The sequence below is a fragment of the Hemibagrus wyckioides genome, linkage group LG11 (genome assembly GCF_019097595.1).
Source record: "Hemibagrus wyckioides isolate EC202008001 linkage group LG11, SWU_Hwy_1.0, whole genome shotgun sequence".
NCBI lineage: Eukaryota > Metazoa > Chordata > Actinopteri > Siluriformes > Bagridae > Hemibagrus > Hemibagrus wyckioides.
This window is the reverse complement of record NC_080720.1, coordinates 23,191,436-23,206,625: the sequence shown is the minus strand read 5'-3', so window position 1 is coordinate 23,206,625 and position 15,190 is coordinate 23,191,436. Positions and strand designations below refer to the sequence as shown.

The following is a 15,190-nucleotide window of genomic DNA, read 5'->3' as shown; positions in this document are numbered from 1 at the left end:
CATCTTTTAATTAAAAATTATGAATCATAATTTTGATTTTCAGGGATTACAATATTTTAAAGAAACTGCTTGCTCCTCAAAGATTAATCTTTCAGTTAAATAGGTACTTTTGTTAGTTGTACATCAGCCACATTTGCCATTAGTTTATTATAGATTTTGGTAATGGGAGAGAGTACAGGTTTTAGATATGGGTTATTAGAATAGACATTAGTTAATGGACTACTTGTTGGTAAGGACCTATCTTTGTATATTATTTTAGGGATTTCATTTGGATTAGTTTAATCGAGGAGTTTGGGTGTTGGAAACATTGCTATTAACAGTCAGTTAGAGTGTATTTTGTGAGTATGTACAGATATGATTTGTCTAAATTCGTGGCATTGTGTATCTGGCAGTAATACACAAATGATACAAAAAAATATTGCATGACTACGTATACAAATGATGGCTGGCCTTCTCACCTGACATCAGTGCCTGACCTCACCTATGCTGTAGTGGCCAAATAAACACAAATCCTCACAGCCATGCTATAAAACTCTAAAGCCTTCCCAGAAGAGTGGAAGTTATTACAGCGATTATTCGTATTTAGAGATCAGGTAACAATTTACCAGATTATGGAATCATTTTTCTGCAGACAAAGAAGAATTCTTTTGAAATTGCAAGCATCACATATTGAAACAGGTATTAATAGTATTGATTTTATATTCTTCATTATGGTAGAGTTAATAAAGGAATAGTGTAATATTGTGTTAAGATTTAAGGGTGTTAAGATTTTTGATTCCACAAAAAAGTGTGAGCAATATGTGGGCTTTGACAAAAGCTATATAAACATTCCACATAAGGCCCAGATGTGAGCCTTTTTTTAAAAAATGTCTGGCTGTGCAGTGCTATTGCTCTGACTGTGCATGTCCATTTGTAATGTTCCTATTTGACTGACTCTTATGTGGCAGGTAGAGCTGTGGCTGTGTTGAGAACTTGTCTTTTCAGCTGCATGCAAGTCATTTTTGCTCCAGAGGACAACTGCATCTAGGCCAAATGTTTGCTTCGAAGCTTTCGGCACAGCTTTCCTGGGTGACAGATGCTTCGGCAACACATTACTAATGATTAGAAGAAGTATGCTTACGGAAAGCTCTCTTTAGGAGCAAGTAAGGGGCCGCTGGCTGAAGTCAAGAGTGAAATACCTCAACGTAGTGGTGTCTCTTAGTGAATTCTTTGGCCAGTCACTAGATTAAAACCTGTGTGCTGTTAGAAATTGTGGAACACTGTTAGACAGTACCTTAACTGTTATTGGGGCTGGAGGTAGGAAAGACCCCATGAATCATGCAGAGGGGTAAATGCCATTCTGCATCTAACTTCTGGGCTGCTCAACAGAATAGTGCAAGTGCAAAACAGGAATGCCTGACACCTGCTGTGCTCCCTCAACAGCCCAAATGACAGACGGGCTTGTTTGCATATCCTCCACATCCTTTTTAGACAAGCCATGCTCGTTAATGCCTTCCAACTCCACCTGATAGTGACAGCCGCTGGAGTGCTCTATGCTTTTGATTTTGAGGCACTGTAAAAAAATAAATAAAAAGTTAAGGTTCTTATTAATTTTGTTTATGGTGTTACCCAGAAGTGAACATTTTATTTTTGGTTTAATGTTTTTTTTAAATAGTTCTAAAAGATATATAACATGGGTTTCATTAGGTAAGTAAGCCACAAACTCTTGCTTGTGAATCTGCTACTTTTTAAACCCACATACAAATGGAATAAACTGTGTGACAAATTATTGTGGAAACAAATTAACTGTTAAAAACAACCCCTTTATTCTCTGACCCAGTATAAACAAACAGCAGCAAATAAAATAATCTATGGTTTTTACAGTTCTAATAGTAAGTACTTTGAAAACACCATAGGGAGAAAGAAAGACAGTAAGACAGACAGACGGAGAGCAAGCCAGAAAGAGGCAGAAAGATGGCTACGGCACACATACATATATACACAAATCCCTGGTAACAATAATTCTTATTTCTGCACTCATGATTGCATGATCGTAAGCCATTCAATCTATACCAAATGAACGGAGATGGAGAAGAATACACCAACATGCAAAGCGACACTTATCCACAATAATAAACAGTTCTTATCTTTTTCATTATGTAAAAAACAAGAACAACTCTTAGGAAACATTAGTTTTTGCTGTTGTTTCCTTAAATATAAACAATCTGAAATATACAAAAAGCATGTTATACATTTTTGTTGATCTTTGTCTGAACCATTTTAAAGTAGCCTACATTTTACTAACCTCCACCTCACAAAGATTACGAGCTAGATATTATAAGGAATTGATCCCAAATGGCATTGAAAAAAGAGAACTTAAAATGTCAGCAGCAGATTAAGTGTATTATATCTAAATGTGGTCCATGGCCCTTCTACGTGATACGCTGTATTGCCCTTAAGCCATGGATAACTGGTATAAGATAGAAAAATAGAAGTGATGGACTAAGTATAATGGCCCCAACACCCAAAATTGAAATCCAAAATCCAAGTTGACTAAGCCCCAGCTTTCTACCTAATGCAATCCTGTGCAATCTCTCACTGCATTAGCATAGCCTGCTGGGAAACAGCAAATATAAGTTAAGGCTTTTTGAGGACCTGAGGAGTTTAAAAAACATGTGACGAGGCACACAAAAGGCAAACAACAGACAGAACATAGAAACGTATGAATGAGATAACAGGAAAGACACACAAATGTCTGCACGTTCAATGTTAACAATAGACCAAAGTCTGCAGATCAAATGGGAAGTAACAGAAGCCAGTGGAAAGACAATGGCCTTCAAAGATTGCTGCCTTTATAAGCAGCACAGTCAGCATTCTTTCAAACTCCTAGTTATTGACTTTATCCCCTCCTTTCTTTTCCTCAGAAGAGAATTCAGTGCAAGGACTCACACGGAGTGAATGTTTAGACATCCTGGGCATCTGGGCCACTTAAACATGACCTCAGTGGACTGTGTCATATCATACGTTTTTGATAGCCCTCACCAAAGGCTAACACCTCTTGCTTTAAATCAGTCAGTAAAGTCTATTTGATTTGTTTGTTCCAAAATAAAAGCAAACAAAATAAAAGCTAGTTATGGCATACAAAATATGCATACTATATATATATATATATATATATATATATATATATATATATATATATATATATATGTGTTCAGTTTTTGAGTACTATCAGCTTTGGTAACAACAAATTCAAGACGAGCCATCCTGTTCTTAACAGCATTGCAAACTGCAAACCCATATTAGGGTGTTTTTTCTCTTAGAGTCTCCTTTTTTAAACATATTGTTTCAAGCTTTCGGACTGTGCGCTGCGTCATAAAGATGTCCGGGCTGTGAGTGACAGAGCTATTGTGCTGAGGGCTGAGAGAGTGGATACGCTGGATGCAGATCCAATTGCGTTGGGACCTAGAGATGGACAAAGATAAGAACATTAAGTGTCTGTGATGAATTTTCTGCTGACTGTATAAGAAAGAAATTTCCCCCACAGTTTTCTGAATTTCTTTTGATTGGAGTTGATCAGCATGAGATGATTTTAGTGCTATCATTCAGAATTCATTAGTCATTAGTCAACTAGTTACATTATTTTGGTGCTGTATTTTGTTTATGTATTTTGTGTTTGAATGGTTATAAACTGACAAATACAAATGTACTTGAATAAAAATAGGATACATTTCACATAAACCAGAGGGGCAAATCTAGAAAGTTTGTTAAAACAAAACACTAGACATAATTAATGAAATAAATCCTCAGTGTAAGCAATATACCACAATAGGGCAGGATATTTTGAATTAGGCTGTTGTTATAAAAAACAATATCATATTAGAATATACAGACTAATAAATACCTGTATTTCGTCTTCCAAATCAGTCAGCTATATTGCCAGAGCTACTTTTTTTTTTAAAAAAGACATTTTTAAAATATTTAATTCCCAGCACTGTTAAATTCTTATTATATGTTATATGGTATATGATATTCTGCTTGATATAATATGGAACTGATTCTATAGTAACAGCTATATAATAAAAATGACTGCAGTCGTGGGCAGACTGTTGCAGTTAAGATGAACTATTACCACTACTACTAATACTACTAATACTTTATGTACTGCTCTTGGAAAATAAACGTCTGCTTTGCAGTTGGCTGCACCACTAACCTATGTAATTTCTGTTTGCTTAAACAGCTCCCCCGTTGTATTTATTTCATATTATGATACAAGCATGTTTTTCAAGAAGCTGGATCTGAATTAAAGTTTTTTTAAATGATGTTCTCCTAAAAAAGATTTTTTCTAAAACCACAGGGAAACACATACCAGATATTCTGGGGATTGTGATTTGTTTGCTGCTGCTGCCCTCTCCTCCTTCTCCGAAGGGCTTGATCTGAATGATGTATTCTTCATCTGGAGGCAGAGACAGCTCCACTGATGTGGTGTTGGTCTCCATCACTCTAGGACGACTGTGTCTGTTTTGTTTGTACAAAACCTAAGACGAATTGCAAGAATTAGTTGAAATCTGGATATTCAGTAAACAGAAGAAAAAAACAACAGGAAAACCGGCCTTACATTCTGTGGATGTTTAATAATCATTAACAAGGACTTTTTGTAAATAAAAAATTTGAACTTGAGCTTGAAATGATTTTTTAATCTCCTTTATATAAAACTGTATTTATTACATTCAAATCAGACTGATCAGAGAACAACAAAATGTAGAATTAAAATGCTAAAATGCTTTGTAAACAATATATGAATGCAATATTTTTATATTTATTAAAGGTCACATAACCTCTATTATGCACACCAGATGTGTACAAAACTCCCCAAAAGCATGTAAGTAGACTGTATTTTATTTTAATAAATATTGTTTATATTGCTATTAGATTAGATACCTTATAGCCCATGACCTCAGATTCATTCTCCAAAGCTTTCACTTGCTCCCAATTCAGTATGATCTTGGAGTTAGATGTGTTCCACATTACCTTTACAGGAGGCTGACTGGGAGCTACAAAAATACAAAAGTGCTTTTACAAATTTATGAACCAAAACTACAAACTGCACAACACTGGACATGACTAGTAATTGTGCAATATTGTCTCCAAGCATGCATTTCTGTTCAGATTAATTCATTTTTTAATGCAGACTAATTCCTGAAACTTCTGTGCTTACGAGGTTTCTTGGTGGTCACATTGACTGCTGCACTTGGTGGTCCAGCTCCAGCTGTATTGTAGGCCTTCACTGTGATATAATACGTCCTGCTTCCTTTTAACCCCTGAATAATAGCAGATGTCCGATTTCCCACTGTCCTTAACACACTAGCCATATCCTCTTTCTCCTTCTTCTCCCAGTATCTCAACTAGATAGAGAGTGTGAAAAAACAGAGATAAAGAAAGAATGAATATGTTAAGCCCATTCATAACTGGTTTCCATTTAGTTAATAAAAAACAAAACAAAACACTAAACCATTTTGCTGCGATGGTTGGTCTGAATATAAGACATCCTGCCTATAGTCTTTTTAAATACACTATATTGCCAAAAGTATTCGCTCACCCATCCAAATAATCAGAATCAGGTGTTCCAATCACTTCCATGGCCACAGGTGTATAAAATCAAGCACCTAGGCATGCAGACTGTTTTTACAAACATTTGTGAAAGAATGGGTCGCTCTCAGGAGCTCAGTGAATTCCAGCGTGGAACTGTGATAGGATGCCACCTGTGCTACAAATCCAGTCGTGAAATTTCCTCGCTCCTAAATATTCCACAGTCAACTGTCAGCTGTATTATAAGAACGTGGAAGTGTTTGGGAACGACAGCAACTCAGCCACGAAGTGGTAGGCCACGTAAACTGACGGAGCGGGGTCAGTGGATGCTGAAGCGCATAGTGCGAAGAGGTCGCCAACTTTCTGCAGAGTCAATCGCTACAGACCTCCAAACTTCATGTGGCCTTCAGATTAGCTCAAGAACAGTGCGCAGAGAGCTTCATGGAATGGGTTTCCATGGCCGAGCAGCTGCATCCAAGCCATACATCACCAAGTGCAATGCAAAGCGTCGGATGCAGTGGTGTAAAGCACGCCGCCACTGGACTCTAGAGCAGTGGAGACGCGTTCTCTGGAGTGACGAATCGCGCTTCTCCATCTGGCAATCTGATGGACGAGTCTGGGTTTGGCGGTTGCCAGGAGAACGGTACTTGTCTGACTGCATTGTGCCAAGTGTAAAGTTTGGTGGAGGGGGGATTATGGTGTGGGGTTGTTTTTCAGGAGCTGGGCTTGGCCCCTTAGTTCCAGTGAAAGGAACTCTGAATGCTTCAACATACCAAGACATTTTGGACAATTCCATGCTCCCAACTTTGTGGGAACAATTTGGAGCTGGCCCCTTCCTCTTCCAACATGACTGTGCACCAGTGCACAAAGCAAGGTCCATAAAGACATGGATGACAGAGTCTGGTGTGGATGAACTTGACTGGCCTGCACAGAGTCCTGACCTCAACCCGATAGAACACCTTTGGGATGAATTAGAGCGGAGACTGAGAGCCAGGCCTTCTCGTCCAACATCAGTGTGTGACCTCACAAATGCGCTTCTGGAAGCATGGTCAAAAAATCCCATAAACACACTCCTAAACCTTGTGGACAGCCTTCCCAGAAGAGTTGAAGCTGTTATAGCTGCAAAGGGTGGACCGACGTCATATTGAACCCTATGGATTAGGAATGGGATGTCACCTAAATTCATATGCGAGTCAAGGCAGGTGAGCGAATACTTTTGGCAATATAGTGTAGTTTTGGCATCTTGGCCACTATGTGTACTAAACAAACTCAACCTTTAGTTATATGGTACAGAAAATCTAAACGGGGTTCAATTGAATGCTGAATTTGCAAATCAACCTTAATGAGTAATACACATGGTCCGTTAGTCAGTTTTACTATACTGTAAAAAACAATGAAGAAGTCTTGCAATAGATTATAATATACACAGTCCCCTCCAAAATATTAAATTGGCAAGGACAATTCTTTTGTTTTTGCTATATACTGAAGATATTTCAGTTTGTGATTAAAATATAAATATAAAACTAATAGATCATTTCATTTCATTTTCTGATTTTTTTTTAATATATATATCTAGATGGATTAAACAATTTAAAACATGGCACCTATTTTTAAGTGATCATAAATACTGGAATATGTGGCATACAAATATTTATTGTGTGCCCAGGTATGCCCTTTTATACTGGTTTTATAGAATCAGTAGCTCTGAATGTCTACTCTAGGTTTGTCCCTGAAAAACATAAAAAGAATGTGTTGTACAAGTCTACAAAAGTATCGCAAAAGAAGATGCAATAGTTTGGTGATGTCAGTGAGTTGCTGACTTGTTAGTTACTGCAAGCAATGGATATGCAACCACATGTTAAGTATTATTTACTCTAACACTATCTATTCTAATACTTTCAAAAAATTGGGTGCCATCTTCTAAGTTGTTTAACACATCTAGATGCAATTATCAGCATATGAAAGCTAAAATTATGGTCTATCATCTCATATTGATCTTTTGAACTCAAACACAAATGTCTTTGGTGTATAGTCAAAAAAAAGAAAAAAAAGAAAGAAAAAGAATTTCTATTCCAATACTTTCGGAGGTGACTGCATCTTCTGCTGTGGGCTGGATGTCTGACATTGTCATAAGGAAAAAGAATTCTAGTGCTAAAGACACAAGCTATTTTTTTTTAGGTAACTTGACAAATATTCTCCATTCTTCATTTCATTTTGGAAGATTTACTGTGCTCTCTTTAATATGCATTACCTTTGCAGCCTTCTGTCAAATTAAAATAGCAGTCAGCAAGGCAAGTATTCTCTGGTCAGGTGTATAGTTTAAAAAATCAACAATTCATTACATTTTTTATTACACTGAATAGCATCAATATAAGTCTTAGCTTCAGCAACAGCCATATTCAGAGCTAATGGAGGAGAAAGTATTCGAAAAAGACAGTTCTGCTACAAGCAAGAAACAGACTAGATGTGCCCACATGCAGCATGTAAGTAGATAGAGAATCTGCTGCACTAACATGTATATAGAACTTGACAGCCATCAATACTTAAACACAGTGAAGATTTAAAGCCTTATTAGTCACTCAGTGTAGCACAAAATAATGCAGACTATTCACAAACATGGATTTTTCTGATATGTAGGACTGAGAGGAGAAAGTGAAAAGGAGTAATTCTTTCTTTCTCTTGCTTTATGTGTACAGGACATTAACCAGCATAGTCTGTGATTTGTAATGTAAGAAATTAAATATATCTTATAAGTGAATGCAGAAAAAGTTAATTAATAAATTGTTCACTTAAGACTTAGTAAAAGGAGTGACAATCCTAACTAGTATTACTTAAGCTAGTTGATAGTTTTTATATAGAAGTACGTTTGCTAAGCTTTCTTACTTCCTAGGTTATTAGGCACATCTACCTTGTAGGTGCACACATAGATTTGAGACCATCTTTTACTGACCCACAATTTGAGGCTCCTACTGTTATTTTTCAACACAGCAGTGACACTGAGATGCTTAAAAGCCCAACAAATCTTCTGTGCCTGATACACAGTGCAACACTCTTAGTTTCAGTGCTGTGCTTAGAATGGACCTCCGCCAAAATAATGTCTGGCCAGCAGTGGTACTAGAGAAGAAAGGAGGGCTGACATTTTGTGAATAGCAACATATGAGCTATGGTCAGTGAATATATTGTATACCAATTGGGATATAACCAAATAAAAATGCATTATTCAGATTGTGCCCTATTGTTTGGCAAGCTTTCCAGAAAGGCTTATAGGGCATCCGGGTTGAGACTAGAGGTGTGTGTAGGGATTTGGATCCAATGGGATGCAATCAAAAAAGTTACATGAGTGGCAGGTTTTTTAATGCACCTATGAGCAAATAGTCAAACATGATGCCGAAAGGACATACAGTGCCACACATTTAACATTAATGTGTGGCTATGTGCGATGCAATTTGTATCCATAATAACTGCCTGGTCAGGGCTGTGGTAGTGTAAATTAGATGTTGTTTACAAGTTTGTTTACATATTGGAAAAATGACCAACTGAATTTGTTAGAAAATATTGCTGGCAGGTACAAAGACAAAAATGCAAATCTAAAAATCAGTACATATGCTGTGTCATCATTGATGATCATCTACATCATTGATGTAAAATGGACAGTCATTGCAGATTTCCTGCAGATTTCTCAGGCTTACATTTTTGACATAAAATATTACAGTTAGTAATTAAGAATTTATTCTAGTTCTGAAATGAACTCAGCCCCTTAGAGAGGCTATTAGCAGGTCGACAGATTGATTTTCTTTTTCTACGAGAAGTGCATTAATTACACAATTACTCCAGTAACAGACGTAACTTGTCAGATCTAGCTGTAGATGTTCATGTCTGAGTACACTGAATGTGGAAAATTTGTGTTATTGTGAAAAGCAAAAAGATCAAATAGACACAGGTTATAAAGCAAAAGCTTATTCAATTTAATTTAGCTCTTATACTCTTATATTTATGACAAAGTTTCCCCAATAACTGAATGAACATAATGCACGTTGGGTCTTACAGTGACATATTTGTGAATTCTGCTAAAGCACAGAGGCTGGTAATTTTGCACTGCCACTGATATGCCACAGTGCCAACATTAGGTTTTCAAATGAATTATTGCATTTCCTAATACCTCATAGCCAAGAACACGCCTTCTGCTTGTACTCCATGGAAGGGTTTTCCACGTCACCTCCACCTCTGATGCTGAAAGACTCTGAACTCTTACTCGTGTAGGTGCTCTGGCAGGTTCTGAGATAACAGGAGAAATTATTCATTCAGTTTTATTATAAACAAACACACTTCCAAGAAATACCAACAATCTTACTTTTTGGGTGATGGGGGTGTCCTGTTATTCTAATCCACTAGCTAATGGTTCCCTGTAATGTGACCTACTAACTGGGGAGTGGGGCAGACACATGCTTCCTTCAAGACAAGTGAAGCCAACCTCTGCATCTTTTTAAACTGCTGCTCATGCAAACGTCTTGTGTCTTTGTGATTGGCAGAGGTCAGAAAGTATGCCATCCCTCCCACCCCAACAGCATAGCCAATTTTAATTTCTTGGACCTCAGTCATAAATGGATGTGGCATCACTGGAATTCAGACTAACAAATTCCTGACGAAATGGCTTATCTTTATCTTTAACACCCTTAAGTTAGGGGCTAGAAAAAGGGATCTAGTTGTTAGTTCAAATGTGGATCTGTACTATTTAAATTTTCTATTAAATGTGAACCAAATTGTTTTAGCATTGAAATTGGCTCAGTTTTTTGTTTTTTTACAAATTCAGTGAAAATCCTTAACATTTTTTATTACAGACATTATGTTCAGGTTATTTTGATCTTAGAGTAACATCATGAACTAGATGTGATATTTATTTATTTATTTATTTTACATTATTAGACTGCCTTCAGAAATTAACAATAGAAATTGTGTACCTTCTTCACCTGAGTAGATTGTGACAACTGGCCCAAAAGGTCCTTCACCCTTGTTGTTGTAGACGCCCACTTTGACCTGGAACTTGGAGAATGGCTGGATGCTTTCATTCTTGAAGACGTATTTGGAGGCCTCTGCAGAAGGTACAGCAGCCTGCATCCAACCAGTGGCACCATACGGTCGAAAAGCCACCACATAGCCGAAACCTGGACCGTTCTGAAGTTCCTCAGGAACAGGCTGTAGCACAAACATGATTTATATGTTAAACAGATCTTGGAGAGTTTCAGTACAGAATAATCAGAGGTGAGAAGTTTTAGCAATTCACATGTCACTCCCTTACAGTGCCTTACGTAAACATTCAAGCCCCGTTTCACATTTTGTTGTCTTACATCTTGGAACTGAAATGGGCTTTTTGGGAACATACATCATCAATCTATAAATAATAGTCTGCAATATTCATGTAAGAGGACAATCAATATAGGAAAAATATTTACATAGAAATACATTAAAAAAGTTGTGATTACATAGGTATTCACCCTACAATGCCCATAAATGACCTGTGGTGCAACCAGTTGTCACATCAGAGGTCATTTGTTAATGTGTCACATTATCTCAATATAAATACATCTGTTTCTGGAAGGCTCCAGAGTTTGTTACAGAAAATACATAAACAAACAGCAACATAAAGACTAAGGAAGTGTCAGAATATGTCCAGGACAAAGTTCTAGAATAGTATCGGGGTGATTACTAAAAAATATCCAAAGCACCAAAATTAAAGACTACTTTAAAGATTAACTTGAAATCTCAATGAGCCTAACATTAGATTATCATCCACAGGCTTATGACCAAGTGGAAAGAGCCAATCAGAAGACAGGACTTTTCTTGTGCATCTGCTTTGCGAATAATCAGGGCAAAATTCACTCAGGACTAGGCCTAAGGCATTCAGCCACCAGGTGTCTTGGGATACCAGCTACCTCTGTTCCTGTGGAATGCTAGCCGAGTGGATGAATGGTTCAGGTAGAGTGAGCAGTTGGTTGGGGATGCTGGGTTGTTCTATCATATGAATGTCAGTATCAGTGTCCAAATATAATGCAACATGGCCTAGAAACATGGCCACCATGGACTCCAACTCCCAACTCACAGTCTTTGTCATGTTCAGTCTCTCCTGATTACATGCACACCTGGACTGATTTTCACCATCAGAGTGTATAAGGACTCTCAGTATACCCTCAGCAAGCTTAAAAAATACAGCTGTTGTTCCCCTGGATAGGCATCTATATTTATATCATTTATAGACAACTTTACTAAAAGATTGATAAATGCCGCTCAATACCCCTAATCATCACTGGAGTGGTTCAAAATAAGAAATTTAATGTGTTAGAATGATTTGGACCTTAATGATCCCAGACCTCATTCCAACTGACAACCTCTGCAAGACTTGAAAATGTCAATCCAGTGGACAGTTATGCCAAGAAGAATAGGTAAATATATCTGGATCCAGATGTGCAAAAGACATAGCAAGGAAGACCTGCAGCTAACTGACTTGATGTCTGTTTATTTAAACTTTTGTCAAAATACTTCTATTTAATTTCTATTCAGGGTTGTCAAACTGAAAAAATACTTATGCAGTAACTTTATAAGTACACCATATTTTACCTTTGGATTTCTCCTATTTAGAATTATTTTTCTTTGAAATAATGTAAACTCTCTTAAAAAAATTAGTAGTAGTAATAGTAGGGTGAAAATGCAGTAGGTTGAAAATGCGATAAATAATGTATTTATGTGCTTCTTCAGGAGACTTCTCTGAGGTGCTTCTCATGAACTAAAAGATGAAATGTAAATGTAATCAGGCACTTTGTGAATGTCCTACTAAGAAAATAGGCTACTTTAAACAACAATTAAAACAAATCCAAGCATCCAGAACCACATGCAAGTGTAATGTGTTGATGGAGAATAAACAGAATAAAACAAAAGCTACTGCTTTATTAAAACATGTTTTGAAAGCTACTGCTTTATTAAAACATTGTATGTATAAAAAGCCTTTTTTTATACATACAATGCTGATGAAAAATTACGTGACATCAACCTTTGTAGATGTGGCTCTCATTTTTGTGCTTAGCTTTTACCAACCAGCACAATATAATATTATTTATAAAAAGAATGACAGCCAGATCCTAAAAATATTATTATCCTTTTAAAAGCTTAAAAGCTTTTTTTTTTTTACTTGTCACAGATATTGCTTCCCAGTTCTCAGCAAAAAGCATCATCATGACATACCCAAAAACATTTTCATACATACACACATACATGTGGTACAGTGGTCATTTTACCTCCCAAGTGATAACTAATTCTGATCGGCTTCCACCACCTCCACTCACATTAGCTGGAGCGACCTTGGGAACTAAAGGAAACAGAAAATACAAATGCACACTTAATAGAGTCAAGAACCTGTCAGTTTAACTATATGAATTACCGCTGGTAACATATGTAACTGTAGTTTATTGAACATTGTATAACCTTCACAGCTGAAGTGAAACCACTGAATACCTCTTCAATTATAAACAATACACAAAACAGCAGTGTGTATAAAATATTGGGTTTTGTTTCCACTAAGGTAGCAGAATGTTTAACCTGAATTGTGTCTCTATACAACTGTACAAATGAGATGCTCTCATTGAGGTTAGTCTTTGAGGGGCCCATTTGCAGAGATTCTGTGCTGTAGTGGAGTGCTTGTGCTGCTTTGATGGTTGATATAGCTGACCATGATGTCTGAGTGGACCAGCATAAGACAATGTCTCAAAACTGATAAGAAAAACTTCTTTGCCAGGAAATTGACTGCCCTCAATTTCAGCTGATTTGACTGATTGATGTGTTCTAATCTGAAAGCAGGGGGAGGGGGTTGGGACACTATTCTTGTAGCACCATTTTTTATGAAGCAAGTAGTTTGACTCCTTTTGCTGAGACAAGGACATGTTTCCATTTGTGGCACTTGCGGTTCAGCCATATGCTGATATTCTGTTTCAAAAAGACTGTAGCTCCAGATTGCCTAAAGGGATCACAGCTGTGGCGGCCATGAACAGTTCTTGCATCCTCAAATGAAGCCAAAAATGAACATGGCTACCACTCTTTAGAATGGCAGGTTGCTAGCATGCTCAGTAAATCGAGCTATATGTTAATGAAGTGTGTTGTTTGCTTCTGTAGTAGGGAGCTCTTTTCTGAGTTCACAGTAACATTGAGCAGTGTAATTTGTGCAAACAGAGTGATGCTATCCCAGATCATTGATGACAGCACATAGTCATCCAAATATGGTAGCATTCTGATGCAACTGACCATTAGCAGGCATCTAGTATAAGGATGGTTAGTCATTGGATATATAAAGAGGGTCCTTTCAAAAAGCATGCATTATATAGTCCTAGTCTACAAGATTCAGAGTCTGGCTGCATGAACAGAATTCCCAGTTTTGTGTGTATTGTGTTACAATAAGCAAAAAGTGACTAAAAAGTCAGGTAAATCAAATATACCAAAAACAATAGGTGCACAGAATCACTGTAAGTGGGATGTTTACACAAAGCTAGTATACATATTTAAATCACTTACGTGTATCCTTGGTCCTTACTTGCTTGGAGGGTTTGCTGGGCTCACCTGTACCCAGTGCATTGATTGCCACCACTCGAAACTCATACTCCACCCAAGGGCTGAGGTCGATTACTGTAGCTGTCAGCCGGCGACCCCCCACTTCTTCTGGTACTGGAAATAAAATACACATGCATTTAGAGGAGAAAAATCTTGAGTGGTACACAATGAATTTCCATTTTTATTATATACAATAAAGTAAAAAAAAATCTACAAACAAAACTAACAATTGTCTGCTTGAGATTAGTAAACTGTGAATACACACAGTACAGTATGTGTGGAGTAGGAACTGCTATATTTGTAAATCTATAGATCAGTGACTAGTAACAATGCTGCATGTCAAAAGTAAGATAAATAATAAGAATGATTAATGTTGATTTTAAATGGACAGGCATGCAAACTGTTGCTTGTTTTCAACATTGTTTCATTCATTCATTTCCTTCCTTTCTTCCGTCCTTTGTTGTTTAAAATCTATTAATAATAAAGAATAACCATAATACACAACATCAAGCTTCAATTATATCAGAAAAACAAAATATACATTGAGATCCTTTACTACTTAATCTTGCACTCTTAGGCAGGGAGCAAATAACAAATAACATGCTTACTTGACTGTAGGAGACTCAGAAGAGGGGAAAAACGTGTGCTAATTTGATCAGATGCATTGTGATTCAGGGCGTTACCTGTGGCGACAGCTTGCCATCCCAGTGAGAAGGGGGTTCTAGCCTGGATAGTGTAGGCGTTAATTGGACTGTGATTATCAGGACCGGGCTTCCAGGAGAGAGTGGCTGTGGAATCAGTGAGCTCTTCCACATGGATGCTGGTAGGGGGGCCAGGGGGACCTGAAGAAAAATTACACACATACATACTCATGCCCACACTGTAATGCTGTCTCATGGCTTTATTATCAACAACATACTAAAGCACAGGAGACTAACTAGTAAAAGTGTTTAGGTGTTTTTTTCAACTTTAATTACACAGCTTGGTAATAGGTTCCTTTTCTCATTAGCTTGCGTATGTGTTGCACTGTTTT

General features: G+C 37.2%; 1 protein-coding gene across 2 annotated transcripts in view; it reads right to left on the bottom strand.

The window, feature by feature from the left end:
- Window positions 1–1,781: 1,781 nt before the first annotated feature.
- The window catches only part of cntn4 (contactin 4), a 147,066-nt gene continuing 133,657 nt past the window's right edge, over window positions 1,782–15,190 (bottom strand). The window contains exons 15-23 of one of the 2 annotated variants that reach the window (XM_058403878.1): window positions 14,841–14,999; window positions 14,122–14,271; window positions 12,855–12,925; window positions 10,536–10,761; window positions 9,728–9,843; window positions 5,198–5,384; window positions 4,921–5,033; window positions 4,349–4,517; window positions 1,782–3,444 (exon numbers count right to left, since the gene is read on the bottom strand). In XM_058403878.1, the coding sequence (XP_058259861.1) occupies window positions 3,353–3,444; window positions 4,349–4,517; window positions 4,921–5,033; window positions 5,198–5,384; window positions 9,728–9,843; window positions 10,536–10,761; window positions 12,855–12,925; window positions 14,122–14,271; window positions 14,841–14,999 (1,283 nt within the window). In that variant the 3' untranslated portion in view covers window positions 1,782–3,352. Of the gene's footprint in view, window positions 3,445–4,348; window positions 4,518–4,920; window positions 5,034–5,197; window positions 5,385–9,727; window positions 9,844–10,526; window positions 10,762–12,854; window positions 12,926–14,121; window positions 14,272–14,840; window positions 15,000–15,190 lie in introns of both variants that reach the window. The other variant, XM_058403877.1, reaches the window with a different exon arrangement.